The sequence below is a fragment of the Gobius niger genome, assembly GCF_951799975.1.
Source record: "Gobius niger genome assembly, chromosome: 20".
NCBI lineage: Eukaryota > Metazoa > Chordata > Actinopteri > Gobiiformes > Gobiidae > Gobius > Gobius niger.
The window spans coordinates 28,424,628-28,440,768 of NC_136871.1; the positions used below are offsets into that span (position 1 = coordinate 28,424,628).

The 16,141-nt window shown below is 39.5% G+C and overlaps 2 protein-coding genes across 2 annotated transcripts in view; both read left to right on the top strand.

Annotated features, from left to right (window-relative positions):
- The first annotated feature begins 1,456 nt into the window (after positions 1 to 1,456).
- hrh1 (histamine receptor H1) lies at positions 1,457 to 10,290 on the top strand. Its single transcript, XM_079579473.1, has 2 exons — positions 1,457 to 1,711; positions 8,566 to 10,290. The coding sequence occupies exon 2, from the start codon at positions 8,689 to 8,691 to the stop codon at positions 10,282 to 10,284; it is 1,596 nt and encodes a 531-aa protein (XP_079435599.1). The 5' UTR covers positions 1,457 to 1,711; positions 8,566 to 8,688; the 3' UTR covers positions 10,285 to 10,290.
- A 3,654-nt stretch (positions 10,291 to 13,944) lies between these two features.
- atg7 (ATG7 autophagy related 7 homolog) overlaps positions 13,945 to 16,141 on the top strand; it is a 58,092-nt gene continuing 55,895 nt past the window's right edge. Inside the window, 5 exon segments of the mRNA XM_079578886.1 lie at positions 13,945 to 14,400; positions 15,061 to 15,271; positions 15,661 to 15,715; positions 15,788 to 15,905; positions 16,047 to 16,124. Of these exon segments, the coding sequence (XP_079435012.1) occupies positions 15,100 to 15,271; positions 15,661 to 15,715; positions 15,788 to 15,905; positions 16,047 to 16,124 (423 nt within the window). The 5' untranslated portion in view covers positions 13,945 to 14,400; positions 15,061 to 15,099.

Here is a 16,141-nt window from a genome sequence, read left to right on the forward strand (position 1 = left end):
CCCTGTGCCTTTGCAACTGATCTGACTGGCCCCTCTTTCTGACCACATCAGATGCTTTTTTTTTTTTTTTTAACATTAGCTGTCACAAATCCGTCAGTCTTTCTTTTCCACTGCCTAGGCATTCTGTAAAAGTATTAAAATCAAGTAGGCTAAGTGTTATTAACTGTATTTAGGGGATGATTGTGTTACAACCATCCCCACCCCTGTCAGCCAGTGTTTCGTGAGCTGTATCAGCATAATGGTTTGAGATTAGCAGGGGAAATGTGCATCACATTTTGCCTGAGAAACTACAATTTAATCTAATTTAAGTCATTTGGTTTGTGCAACTGTATAAGCACTAAACAAAATATAGTCTCTGCACAAAACCTTTTACAACCTTGACAATCACCATGTGGGATCAGGGAGGAAGTGGGTAAACACTGATTTGTTCATTTGACTCCTGTCTTATCTCTGTGTGGTGTTACAACTCCCCCATGTTACAACCACTTTGAATCCTCTGCTCGCCATTTTGAACACACACGGGACAAGATTAATTTCCACATAATAGGTTAAATGTTCTGCCTCATTGAGATTTTTTTTTTTTATATAATAGATTGAAGTAAAGTCTGAGTCAGCCTAATAGTTGGATGGAGAGAGTTCACATTAGTTTGACAATTAATCTTCATTCTGTGCTTCATAATGACGCTGCAAAAAAGAAAAAGCGTACAAAAAACGAATCGCCTATCTTTGTATGTGCATTTCACTACAAAAAAGTACTAGGCTATTGTACTCATTCTGAAATGTGTAGCTTCATGTACTCATTTATTTTGGAGGTGCATTATGCAACTTTTTATGCAGAAAAAAAGTTGATATTAGTGCGTATTTGACCTTTGACCCCCAGTGGCCACATGAATGGCCAGCATGGCGCCTTTACATTCCATCAAGTTGTCTTTACGACGCTCCAGCATCAATTTGCATCATTTCAATCTGACCACTCATACGCCCACTGGGTCTCTACAAGGTCACATACCACAAATATCAACTGTTTTTCAGCATAAAAAGTCACATAATGCGCCTTTAACTTTGAAGGTCGAGATGGTTAGAACAGAGTAGCATTCAAGTCAAAGAGCAATTTGTTGGTACTTTTATATCATTCACGTACATTTACATTTTTACACTGCAGTTAAAAAGTGCAAGCGAGGCTGTTCCATTGTAGATAAAGTTTCCAGAGCCGCCATCTGTACTAGTGCAGTCATTTCGGACTGTTAACTCCACAGAGTACAGATGGCTCCAAAAAGCCTCTTTCTAACCGGCGCGCACACGCTCAATGCAGAGCAAACATTCCGGATAAACAACACGATGTTTCCGCGTTGATCGTCTTTGAATGGCTCTGCGGCAGAGTTCCCATTGGTTTACATTACGCGTCGCAAGTATCTATTCAAGAGCGACCCCCCCCACATTACGCAGCGCTATTGCCAAAAGCGCAGGTGCCGATGGCGGACTCCCGCGGTTGGAAATGCCCGCTAACGTGCACTGAGCCGCGAGAATCGGAGGTGTCTGTGAGGGACTGTGCGAATGACGTGAGGACGATCATACTGCGAGGGAGGGGCGAGTTAGGAGTTGTTGGAGGTTTTTTTGTTGCTTTCTCAGCCCCAATGCTGGTCTTCACTCGTGTGGCGACGTCCCCTTGGCTTACGAGCCGGAGTCAGCTCTGCAGGAACGCGCCTCCGCTGTGAGTTTCCCACATTTTGAACATGAATTTCTTGCATGTCCAAAAGTTAGTCGTATGTTGTTGTTGTTTTTTACTCCTGTATTGCGACCAACAGGTGTCTCTGTGGGACTTAAGGGGTCGGAGATGTTTCACTGCACGTCAGGTCTGATTAGGTCAAATGAAAACTTGAATTATTCGTTTGGGATGTAATCAGACAGGCAATAGCTTATCACGTGATCGTAATGTATCCTGTTTGTGTACTGGCAGATCAGCTTCTGTGTGTAATGCCATACCATAAAGCATAATAATAATATAGCCTTTTTTTTTTATTAATTCGGATGATTTTTGTTGTTAAAAAAACGAAAAAAATAGATAAATAAATTTTGCTCATAAAATAGCTAACTTGTTCTTTCTGATTAAACAAATACGGCTGTAGCTATAGTGACAATCATTGCACAGTTCCCTTACATTGAATGAAAGTAATACGTACATTGAATGAATAAATGAATGAATGAATGCTGGTATATAAATAGCCTAAAGTTATGCCTATAAATAGGATGCAGTGACAAGAAATTCTGTTAATACAGTATTATGTGGCCAAATCAAAAATATTTGCTGTTCAACACAATTACATGCCTAAAATCACTCTAGTCGTTCAAATAGTTAAAGATCTTGCTTTATCCTCCTACGTTTTAGGAACATGGTGATTGTTCAGTTTATTATCATCATTGATATATGGTATGGCATATTGGCATTACGCACAGAAACACATCACAAACAGGATATCTATCCAGGGCAATACGATTATGTGATAAGCAAATGCCTGTCTGAGTAATGGCATGAATTACAACACAAACGTCTGGGTTACAATTGTGTGATTATTTGATTCTCCTGCTGTTCTATAGCTACAACGTGACATAGAAACAACAGGCAATTTGCAACAACAGTAATTTGTCTACTAGTGCCACAGCTTTACTTCACAAAACCAATTACGCTTGATTCTCCTATTGAGTCCCTATCGAAGGAACCACAAAGAGTGACTAATTAGTTAAAGGCTTTTCAGAGAATTACTTGACAAATCGACGGCTTGTCTTGGATGCAAACACTGAGGTGCCACTGAACTGTTTGGCTCTTCCTCCATATACTGTCTGACGGCTGCTGAGAAACTGTTAGTACAGTTTGAGAGGTCGAACAAATGACGTCGCTGGATTTGTGCCACTAAGATCAGCGACACCCACCTGCCGCCATGACAACAGGTTTATTCCAGTCCACCTCATTTTAAATTGACACTAATTAGCTTGATTTAGTGCCAAGGAACTTTCTCAAAAACTGCTGCAATGCAAGTGATTCAAGTATAGGTATAGTATAAGTACCAGTATAGGGGCTGGGGGGGGGGGGGGGGGGGGGGGGGGCTGCACAATATATTGCCAAACATCTGTGAAAGCCACAATACATATGGCACAATCACAGAGGTTTTCCATATTTGTGCCTAAAGCAAAACAAATGTCATCTTAAAAATGAACTTCCTTTTTAGCCCAGTCTCGTAAATGTTTGAAAGAAGACTGGCAGCTAGACAAATCAAATGTTTTTCAGAACATATTAGCAGGTTTTATACATAATAATAATGTGACCCTCCGGTCCCGAAGTGGCACATGCTGTTGTATCAGTTGGCAAGCGCCATCACTGAGTGACTCGAGTGTTGAATGAATTATGCATTGACAATTTAAAGCAACTTCAAGAGACCAAATGTGAATGAAGATGAAGGGAATGAATAACACATAGCAGCCATGAAAGACTAAGGGTCATTCCAGGACTTGAGACTATACAAGGTCTGTTCCCCAGTCTAAACTTGGACTATAACTATATATAACAAAGATGCAGGGGGAAAAAAAGAACAACAAGCAGGACGAACCCAGGACATACAAGGCTATTCAAGGTCTTACATGTATCACCCACTTGCGCTACATGAATGCTTTTACTACTCGAATTAAGAGGCGGGGTCATCTGAGGCACTCTGAAATCACTGCATTTTTTATTGTGAAGTATATTTTTTGATTCTGTGACGTTTGGTCCTATGCCTGAAGAGGTTAGTTTACTTTGGCCCATGCCTTTTACGTTTGAACGGACATTTTCAAATACTTCTACCGATACCTGACTAGGGATGGTGTCAGAAATCGGAGCCGTTACTTAAAAAAAAAAAACGATATTGGGTATCGGCTACAAATATCCGATTCTGAACTGATGCCTGTTTTGGCTCTCAATGAGAACTCAATCGCTGAGTTAGTTTTAACCTAAGCAAATGTATTTTTGATTACCACGCAAAATGCCGCGGTTAGCATCAGTATGCTTTTGCTAGAGGCAGCATGCTAAAGTTAGCGGCAGCATGCTAATGCTAACGAAAAAAACAAAAACATATCAAGGCTGGTTGAGAAACTACCTAGCCTAAAAAAAAAAAAAAACGACCACTGCTGAAGCCAAATGTTTGCATTTTAGCTTAAAGGGACTATACAGAGTTTAAAAATGTTAAAATTATGTATTTTCCTTCTCCTACATGTTCCAGAAATGTCCTAATGTGTAGAATGAGCTCAGACCTGTTCACCACAACTGCCTCTAAAATCCTGCACTGTGACTCAGAAAGTTGTTTCTTCGGGTCCGAAGTGCCGTCATATAAAAGGTGCAGTTACACGTATGACCTGACATGGCAGTGAGTATAAAATGGCTAACTTGCATCTCGCCCCTTTAAGAAATAACTGATCTAACATATTTAATACCTTTAATTTGTAGTGCACTTTACATGAAAAAGTGCTGCAACATACGTAAAAACTAACAACAATAAAAGCACACAAAGATTGAAGTTAAAATGTCAATAAGGGAACAGAAAAGTCTTGAGTCCTCTTTTAAAAGTCTCCAGAGACTGTGGGGCCCTCAGGTGTAGTGGTAGGGCGTTCCACAGTTTAGGAGCAGCCGCCTGGAGCCTGGAGCGCTCTGTCACCAAGGGTGTTCAGTGAGATAGTCCGGGGCGTGTCCATGGATGCATTGATAGGTGAGCAAGCAGATTTTGTATTTGATGCGTTGACTGATCGGAAGTCAGTGGAGGTCACGGAGGGCTGGGGTGATGTGCTGGTGTTTAGGCGTCCTCGTCAGGATCCTGAATATGCTGAAGTTTTTAAAGACTTTTTGCCGGGATCCCGACGAGGAGGGTGTTGCACGTTATATTTGTAATTATCAGATCACTACATGTGAGTTGTTTATATTAATGTAACCTAAAGCCTGTCATATACCCAAGGATATTAAGTGTAGAAAAGTCCAGTGATCCTTGTTAAATATTTATCCAAGAGTTCATCAATAGATAATTGATCTGTAATATCATGACAATAAAATATGACTTTATTGATCTTAAAATGCAGAAATTAGTCAATTAAAATTTTCACTCAGAGAAAGCCACTTTTAAGAAAGTCTCTTAGTATCGGTCAGCAGATCAGCAGATATTCAAACCCCAGTATCGGTAGCAATAAAGCTGGATTGGTGCATTTCTACACCTGACCAATATGTTGAGATATGATTTAGTGTAACCAATATAACCCAAATGTGGAAGGGTCTCTGGACCTCTACGCACAGTAAAATCATTTCAGTTTTAATGGTCCAATCAGCTGTTTATTTTTAGTGCGTCACTCTAAGACGACCTTTCCTCCCACATAACCCTGTACCATTCAGAGACAACTTGATCATATCTCTGATATTTATTTGTTCCTTTTTTTACAGCCGCTATGTTTGTTTTTAAATGGACTAATCATCCACTTCTCTGATGTCTAATCCGTCTGCCGATCACGCTTATCTGAGCTTGGAGAGATAAAGCGAGATCCCAAACTATAAAAAAAAATAACGGGAGAACCCTTGTCTGGCTGGCTAAGTTAATACATTTGAGGTTGTTGTGGGGGGGATTTAACACCGGATTTTCAAAAGAATGTGGTAAATGATCAGAGTAATCCCATGGCAACGTTTACATATTTCACAGCACCTTTCTTTGCTGCGTTAACCCCGCTGCATTTATCTTGTCTTTGTTCTCGAGCTGTTTTGAAAAAGTCGGTCATTGCGCTTGTGCCTTTTTCCCTCTGGTCACAGTTTGTCTGCAGCCGTGTTATTGATGGGACTTGCCACCTCCCCTGAGCAAGTGCTAAAGAAAGCCAGCTGGACAGTGAAATAGAGAGGGCCAGCGTGAAGCATGGACTCCCGCCTATAATAGCAGTTTACTACAGCGTACAAAAAGTTTATTGTTACCCTCAAAAGACCTCAAAATCATGTATCAAATAAAAATAAATTCCTGTGCTGTCATCACGAGGGAGGATTTAGTAAGGCGCTAGAGAAATTACATTATTGCTGTATCGAGGAAAAGACATGTATTAAAACTGTGAAGAAAACTTGAATCCTGCTTTCCAGCCAGTCAACTTTTTGTTCCATTTCAAAGCCATGGCTGAAAACGTTAAGGTCAAGAAAAAGAATTTGTCATAAAATCTATTCCAAGACCATTGGATGTAATTATTTGCAGTAACCGGAGCTCAACACAGTTCATCACAATTGCATTGGAATCGAAACGGCAGTTAGAAAATCACAAACGCCGCAGTTACTTGAGCAGTAATTATGTTTTCTGTGGAGAAGGCAGCAATCCTTCACCAAAAGGGTTTATTAAGTGTTCAAAATAAACTAAAACGACAGCTTAAAGGGACTTTACGGAGTTTCAAAATGTTAAAATCAAGTATTTTCCTCCCCCCACATGTTCCAACAATGTCCTAATGTGTAGAATGAGCCCAGATCTGTTCACCACAACTGCCTCTAAAACCCTGCACTGTCACTAATAACAGTGTTACTTCGGGTCGAATTGCCATCATGCACGAGCTTAATATAGAAGGTGCAGTTACACATATGACCTGAGGTGGCAGTAGTGAGTATAACATGGCTAACTTGCGTCTAGCCCCATTAACAATTACTACAACTAAATTTAACTATTGCCTAAATACCATGCTGTGATACAAAGCATGAAACTTTTCCCTGACCACTTTTCCATTTATCTTAGCTTGGGAACGGCACAAACCCTGCCGACATAATTAGATCCTGGTAGTTTATATTGAAGAAATAATGACTAGCCTAGCGATAGAGCGCATTCATTGAAATGCTTTGTTCAAATTCAAGCATTAAAACATTGTCAGTTCATCTTTTCTCTCGTGAATATTATGCAGATATTATGCAAGAATAACTATCAAGATTTTCGGGAACAAAAGCGTTTGGGGGTGTGTGTGTGTCACAAGAAAATGATGTCAATATGAAGACAAAAAATAGAATCATGGCAGATTGCTGTTGCTGGAACCGCATACTGCCGCTGTGCCCTTGGGCAAAACAGTACGCCTGACTAGTGTGAGTGTGGCGGATTCGGTGGATGAAGGGGCTAAAGATGAAGAATGGGAGCCAGCTCCATCAGACTGCCCCAAAGCTGTACTATCAAGTGTGACTAAGTGAAAGAATAATTCATCAAAATGGAAAGCTATATTTCATAGACCGTGGTATGCAGCGGAGATGAGATGCCAGGCAAGTCCACATCCCAAACAGCACAGGCATAGCTAGTATACTGAAGTGCCAGTCAGTGATGAGATGTGGGGATGTGGGTGGTGTGTGGGAGGTAATGTGTGGTGTAAGAGGGTGCATAGTTACAAAATCTTAACTAATTGTACAAAAAATGGTCAATTCGAATAAATGAAAAATGTTAAGATAGCTTATTTTGATAACCAGTCCTAAGACAGCCTTAAAGCAAGTTCGCTGGTGGTCCAAGCTCAAATAAACTTTAAAAACGCAAAGTAATAGTAGGGCTTTATAACATTATCTCTCTGTTATATATACTGTATAATGAAAAATAAGACATTTGTACCAAAAAAAAACAACAAAACCCTGAAATGTTAGCTATACCTAAAGAAAAAAATAGAATGAACTAAACCAAGCCAAAAAATAAGCAGAGGGGCTAACATGAAGTAGAAGAAAAATCAATCTCCTGACATGTACCAAATACTCACAAGGGGTGACAGACATTCATCAAACTAACTAATGAATTATTCATTATAATAAGTCGATTGTACCATTATTACAATAAGAATGAAATGGGTTGAAAATTGACTGCATGATGTTCAATATGAGATCATATTTATTTCAATCTTGTCATGACTTTATGGGGCCAGTGTGTCTGTCCCAAGCCAAATAAATGTGGTGGTGTGGTGGGTGCAGAGTGATTTGTACAAGAATGTTACTTAAAGGTTTGCTATTCAACTACTTATGTTGATCTTTCCGTGACACAGCGGTGCCTTGGGTGGTTCGAATTGCGCCTTTACTTACCATCCCGGTGGCCCCTGAGATGCTTCATGATTAATTGTTTTTAGGTTTTCTACTGGTTTTCACTGCTGATTGAACCATCTCCATGGTTACATATACAGTCCAGTTAGAAAACCTACCAGAAACCTTAAAACACCTGTGATAAAATTGATCCTGAAACATCATTGGGGCCACTGGGATGGAGAGTAAAGGCGCTAAGCAAACCATCTTGAAAAATGTTCTAATAACATTGTAATTATGATTGTCATAGGGAAGCAGGACACATATAGTTAGAAGTTTTGGGAGTAACTTCGTGGTTCCAGGGCATTATCCATTATCCATCCATTATTCATAGTTACCTTGCTTCCTCTGTTCTTTGCTGAAATGGTAAATGGTCTCAACTTACATAGCGCTTTTCGACCTTCATTAGGCCCAAAGTGCAGCATAAAGCATAATTCAAATTGTCAGCATAATTAATATTTGAGTAACTACACTCACGATGTTTTCACTTTTATGACTTTCAGATCTAAGATGGCGTTCCCGGTCAACAGAATCTTGCATCCACTTTTTTTTGGACGAGCCTCCTACTTAGATGAGATCCTGCTAATTCAATAATGTAATCAGCAGAATCCGTCATCCTCCCGGAGATGGATTCTGGTTTGCCGGTGTCCACAGACCCTTTAAGGAGCAATCTTAATATCAGCAACTGCTCTCTCCTTTCAGACCCCCACTCTTCAGAAAACAGCAGCACCCCTCTGCACAGCCACAGTCGCTTCCACAATGCACTGCTCGGGGTCATCCTGGGACTGCTATCTCTCCTCACCATTATCATGAACCTGCTTGTTTTGTACGCCGTTAAAAGGGAGAAAAGCCTACACACCGTTGGCAATCTGTACATCGTCAGCCTGTCTGTGGCTGACCTGATAGTCGGCACCACTGTGATGCCGCTCAACCTGGTGTACCTGCTGGAGGATGAATGGAAATTGGGGCGCGCCGTCTGCCAGTTTTGGCTAATCATGGACTATGTGGCCAGCACGGCGTCCATTTTTAGCTTGTTTATTTTGTGCCTGGATAGGTACCGCTCCGTGAGACAGCCGTTGAAGTACCTGAAGTATCGGACGAGGGGGAAAGCCAGCGTGATGATATCGGGAGCGTGGCTGCTATCAATGACGTGGATCATTCCCATTTTAGGCTGGCGATCTTTTACCCATGTTGAATTGAAGCCAGAGGATGAGAACAAGTGCGACACGGATTTCCGGTTCGTGACTTGGTTTAAGGTCATCACCGCCATCTTTAATTTCTACGTCCCTTCCATTTTAATGCTATGGTTTTACACGCACATCTATTGGGCGGTAAGGCAACATCTTAGGGATAGGGAAAGGATTATCCACCCCACAGACTCTTTTGGGGAAAATGAACCAAATGAGCCCCTGCCGCCAGAGTCGCCCAAATCACCTCAAAAGGAGAAAGAAGTCTCAAAGAAAAGTCAGCGCTTGCTTGACCAAAACACATTAGACCAGGCTTATTCCCTGGAGGAGACGGACCGGACCAAAGTGGCCCCATTCAGGAAAAGCCTAGCGAGAGGCCAACAAAAATGCTTGCTCGCAATGACAAGGCAAAGACTCCAAATGGCCTCAAAAGTCAATAAAAGCCCCTGGCTGGCTTGTGAAGAGCCGCAGAATGACACAGGCCTCCAGCTTAATAGGCCTACAGTGGCAAAGGACATAATATGCTCAGTAGAGGCCAATGAGAATAAGGTGCAAGCATCTCTGAATCAATGTCAGGTCTCGGTGCCCAATTCAGAAAGCAGCAATAAAAAATCGGCCATGGAAGGGTACAAGGCGCCAATTTGCAACAACTGCGAAGTCAATCATTCTAGTGTTCCCTGGAGAGAAGAGGGCATTCGAGATGAGAAATTGGACGTGGAAAATGAGGCAACGTTAAAACAGACTTGGCAGAAGTTTATAGACAATTCTCGCCAGCGGATACAAAGTTTGAGGATCCACAAGGAGCACAAAGCAGCCAAGCAATTAGGGTTTATCATAGCGGCTTTTCTCTTATGCTGGATACCGTATTTTATAGCGTTCATGGTGATGGCCTTTTGCAAAGAGTGTGTCCACCATGACCTACACATGTTCACAATTTGGTTAGGCTATATCAATTCGACCCTAAATCCGTTCATATATCCCCTTTGCAATGGGAATTTTAAAAGGGTTTTTAAGAATATTTTGAACATTCACTAGAGAGAGTGTTAGAATGTACACTGTTGTCAATAACCTTGGAACTTTCCCTTATCTGACCAAAGGTGATTGATGGTTCTATTAATTCATGATGTGTGAAATGAGAAATATTGCTAAATCAAGATATAAAGCAACTATCTAATGCTAAAGTGACTTTGTGGAGCTTTTAGTCATTTTACAATGACTGTTTGAGTAATCTTGTCTCTCTTTCAAAAGGAGCCGCCCCAAAGGTCATTCGTGTTTTTAAAGTCCAGCACTCAAATTAACTGCTGTAGGCAACTTTGTGGCCCAGTAATAGGCAACCTCTGCTGGCGTTTAGTACACAGAAATTTCATTAGTTTGACCTGTGCAGTAAAAGATTTTTTGAGATTAAAACCTGTAGGTTTTATTGGATAGGACGACGCAGGGTGAAAGGGGCTGAAGAGCAGGGAGCAGAACAGCTGCTTCAGCAGAACAGAACATTTTCTGCCATTAGTGCAGCAGCCTTAACCATTAGACTAACAGCTGCACAGTGACAGGTTTTTGAAAGTGATCAATGCATAAATATGTGCTTTAATAAATGGCGGCAACATTATGTTCATATGTAATTATATATATTATACATGTTTTACATTTTTCCAAAGACATTATGCTGAATGTGAAGACCATTTACTCGTGGCGTGGTACTTTGCACATCTGTCATTAGAGTGTTTCATTTCTAATTCCAAGAAACATTCTGAATGATTGCAATGGTCCATAGCCTTCTTCCTCCTACGGACCGGTACCATACTTGACACTTCTCCATGGACCTATTGTGTGTGTCTGTGGTGATGCTGACATGAACATTTTATATAGACGGGGAATTTTCATGCAAGCTTCATTTTCATGCAAACAACACAAAAACACCTATTCGAACCTGAATACATGAATACGAATGTGCAAGACACATGGATTTAGTGGGTAACAGATTTTGTTTTGCCGTACTGCGGTCCGGTACTGAATAGCCACTGTCCGGTTCTGGGCCGCAGCCCACAAGGTTTGGACCCCGAAGTGTAAGCTTGGGAATGGTAAATAGAAATGGAATGTCGCTCTATCATTCATTTGCAATTATTATCCTGCACTGCACCACACCAGTGTATGTTTGAAATGATGACATTTAATGAAAGATGTGGTTGAAGTAAATGCTAAAAAACACCTTTATAACTTAAGTTGTAAGAATCCTATTGCTGAAAACAACACCTCTGTGTATTACTAAATGTCATGCTGATTGTCACCAGCCTGAGTAAAGTTACTTGGACATCTTCCATTCGTCACTTGTACGTATCAGCACAATAATACAGCCCACGCGCTTCTCTGGTTCACTAAGTATGAAGGAGCAGACACTGTAAAAATACTCCTCAAAGCTGTAAAATTGTAAAGATATTTATTTTTGTAATATTTATTTTGCACTTTGCTGAATGTTTGACCTTTAAGTTGTATTTGTTGTATTTTGTATATTACGGAACAAAACTAAAGATTGTATATCAAGCATGAATGATATGCTGTACTTTATTCTGCACTGAAACAAAGTGTGACTAAATGCATGTGATTCACTTGTTCATCTTGTTCAACTATGGGCCGTAAGGGTGTATTGAAACACATGTATTGAAAGTTATGTTGAATATGTGTGTACAAAAAAAAATATTTCCATGAATTAATGTCATGTGTGCTCATTATTTTTGGTGCCTTTAGAGTTAATTCATCATAATTTAAAGTTTTGTACAACCATATTTTGGGTTTGTGATAAATATCGTTAGACACACCCATTTTTGCCTTCTCTAAAATTGTTTACTCCACAGTACGTGCCTAAACCATCTCAATTATATCTCCAATAAAGCTAAGTTGTCATGTAATCTATCCTTTCTCACCATTGCTGATAACTTGAAATATAAAAAAAATATTTTGAAATGTGCCATTATTAATTTAACTAAATTAATATAAAATATAAATAGCATGAATAGATGAATTAATAGAACAGAAATTATTTATATTTATATGTTAACCAAAAAATAAATAAAACAAAAGGTATATATGTTGATGTTCCTGCCTTTAAAACCCATGCTTTTCCAAGTCCACAGTTTGAAATGTTAAGGTTGAAAATGTTTATTTTAGCCAACATCCTCAGACTGTGACCCGGTGGTGACTCACGGTTTTGTCATTGATGCTTCACAGTGGGGGCTGAACTGAGAGCTCTGTGGAAAGGAATATTGATTACATTTTTATTCACTAGTAAGGACCACACACAACACAAGGTGTGCTTAATAAATGTATTAACAGTGACATTCCTCCCGAAGAGAAGAATCAGAGCTGAAGTTAAGACAGACATGAAGGGAGGGACGGTGGGGTCAAGAGTTTAGACAAAAAGTGTTGAATGAGCTTGGCTGCTAAAAATAGGGCCTCTGGGGGCCGTGAGGTGAAGACTGGTTGGCTGGTAAGAAAGGGTAGGCTGAGAATCTTGCTCCTGAATCTAGTCAATAAAATACTAACTCCATTTATATTCTTTTAGTATAATAGATTGCACTTACATCATTTTTTATTTTAAATAGAACCCTCATCATTCCAGACTGAATGGCAATATCAAATTTTAACAGATATCATTACCCAACAGTGCCATTAAACAGATTTTGCCACTCACTATGGAATGTTATGACACCATGTGCACATCTGTAGGTTTTACTGTCTCTTATCTCTCACATAGCATTAGTATATATATATATATATATATATATATATATATATATATATATATATATATATATATATATATATATATATATATATTAATAGTGACTTACACTTGTATTGTGCTTTACAAGCCTGTGCTGACAAGTTTCTCAAAGTGCTACTCTGTAGTTATTTCTTATTCCCTCCATACTAAGTGGTGACCTACTTATAACAATATAACAACTGCTTATGACAACAATAACTGACAGGGCGGAAGCATGACATGCAGTGTGCAACCGCAGGAGCTGGGATTCAAGGGATTCACTGCCAAACTTCCCATCAACAAACTGAATAAACAATAAATAACACCACAACACTGAAAGGTTTTACTCTGGATGCTGGTGCTATTATCAGTTGTTGTTTTATTCCCTTAACTCCCACACATTTTAACTCTGAACACATTTTCTCCAGTTTGGCTTTACCCCAATCCAAAAGCTGAAAGTGAAAATAGCGACAGAACTGAGACGAAAACAATGATGAAGATGTGACAAAAAAGTGAGAAAACTTTGACAAAAAAGTGATGAAAAAATGACAAAAATGTGACAAAAAATGTGGCAAAAAAATGACCAAAAAAACGACAAAAAATGGATTTAAAAAATGACTAAAAAGTTACAAAATGAGTTGAATACCGCCCAAAAAAAAGATGGGGAAAAAAATGGATGACGTGAGGAAAAAGATCCATTTAGATGAGTTTTGTAGATCTTAGCTTTCAAATAAGGTGTTACACTAGCCAACAGGATTTGGGTAAAGCTGAACTGGAGAAAATGCTCTCGGTTCAGGCGGGAGTTAAGAGGTTAAATCGCAGACTATTTAGTGTCGTGGTTATTATTATCTCATGAGGCGTGGGTGTTCGTTTTATTTGCCATATTTACATTGTGACACGGTCCCTTGGTCTCTCCACACGGAGCCAATCAGAAGCACTGATGTCCAACGATCCGACGAAACAGGAACTACGGCATCTTCACCTCTCTTTGGGCATTAACTATGAAACGTGTTTGTAGATCGGTGCCATATTTACATCCATTGTAAAATGTAAATCAAGGAGAGTTGTGTCACATCAAATGTAAGACGCAAACGCCTTATAATTTGATCGTATTTGAGCAGCAGCGCCGACGTGAATGTCCAGGAAATGAAAAGGAACGGCGCTTATAGATTTTTATCCGTGTTTTCTTGCTTCGTTGTTTGCGCCTTTATTTTCATATTTTGGTTCTTTCTCTTTTACTCAGTGGTGCACGCTCCTGCTCCGTAGTAACCCAAACTAAACCATATTATAGCAGTTTTTTGTCAAATACTGTCCAGCTTCCTACCCAGACTGCACTGCTTTGTTGACAAGTCCCGTGATCACATGACCAGCGTGACCAGGAAGTAACAATTAAGGTAAGTGGGAAAGAAAGAGGAAATTCATTTTTCTTTTAGATATACTTTTAATGTTGTTCACGTAATCTGTTCGTCCTGTTGCTCCCCTATGGCCGTAGCAATGCGTTTAGGATCTGCTGATATTAAAAGCATAAGACGACGAACGTAGCTTGAACTATCAAAGCTACTTTCAGTGTGGAATGAACATAGCCCATAAGTCACCCACTACTGTTAGACAATTTGTTGAGAAACCAGAAGAACTGCTACAGACTGCACCCAGAAAAGCTATTGTTGAACAGTGGCGACATTACATTAGATCTGAGAATAGAGATTAAATCCTTCATCATGACTCAGGATGCACAAGAAAATGATTGTTAGTCGTGCACACTATACCCAGATATATGCTAAAGTGAACACATTATTAATGCATGTTGCGTGCTAATGGCAAGTTGGCTAACATCAAGAACATCTTTATAATGGCAAAATGTGCATAGGTCTGGTAAAAAAAAAAAAAAAAGTCATCCAAAACCTCACTCATAATTAATGACGAATAAAGAATGAGAGTCCAAAAATATACCAGAAAAGCTATACCATACACTTTGCCTGGATATATTGATGAATAGGATTAAACATATGAAATCATTTTTTAAATGTCTTAATCAAATATTTTGTTGTTGTCAGGTTGTGCAAATTGTAGTGGAGCTAATTGATAATACAATAATGGCGTCTGAAGCCACTGAAGCAGCCGGAGGCAAACCAGATCTGAAGCTGCAGTTCGCCCCCTTCAGCAGCGCTCTCGAAGCCGGATTCTGGCACCAACTCACCCAAAAGAAACTCAACGATTATAGGCTGGACGAGAGCCCCAAGAGCATCAAAGGTTTCTACTACAATGGTAAAGTGAACAACCAGAACTGTGCGTGACTGAAGATGCATCGCTAGTGTAGTGGTATAAGTGACACAAGAGCTACAGTTGCATCAAAATCCCATTCGCATTGGTCACAAATTGCAAACAACAATAGCTTGTTTTCAGTCTTATTGTCTACAAAACTTGCTAACCCTTTTTAGACCTTGACAAACATGTTGAAAAATGCATGTGATTGAAATATTTTTGTAGTTTTTATTTTAGTCTCTTAATCATTATACATGTGCCTCCAGTGATCTGAACCCTGTTAGTAAAGTGTACATTGCAGTCCCAATTCTTGTCAAAAATGTTACAATTAAATATACTACCATGAGTTACTGTACAATATATCCATGGTAATATTCCTCTTTGCTTTATAGGCGACCCGGTCGGTTTACCTACAAGACTAACTTTGGAGTTTAGTGCTTTTGAAGTGTAAGTATTATAAATAAATAAGATAGAAAATAGAATATTTGTTATGAAACGTTTTTATGCATTTACCCCCAGTGATGGACCAACCCCAGTTCGCTGCTGTCCGGCCATAGGAACTCTGTATAACATGAACACACTGGATGCCTTTAAAGCAACAGATAAGAAGGCAATGTTGGAGAAGGAAGCAAAAGAGGTAAAGTGCTGTAACAATAAAATATTCTATCTCCATAGGGTATTGCAAATCTCATAATATATTAATAATATATATATTCTACATTTAGCAATTGCAATATTATCAACACGTACTTTGATATGACATCTGCCTGTTTTGTAGATATGGGATGCAATACAGTCAGGAGCTGCTCTGTCGGACCCATCGATCCTTTGTAGATTCATCCTCCTCACGTTTGCCGTACGTAAACAAATACT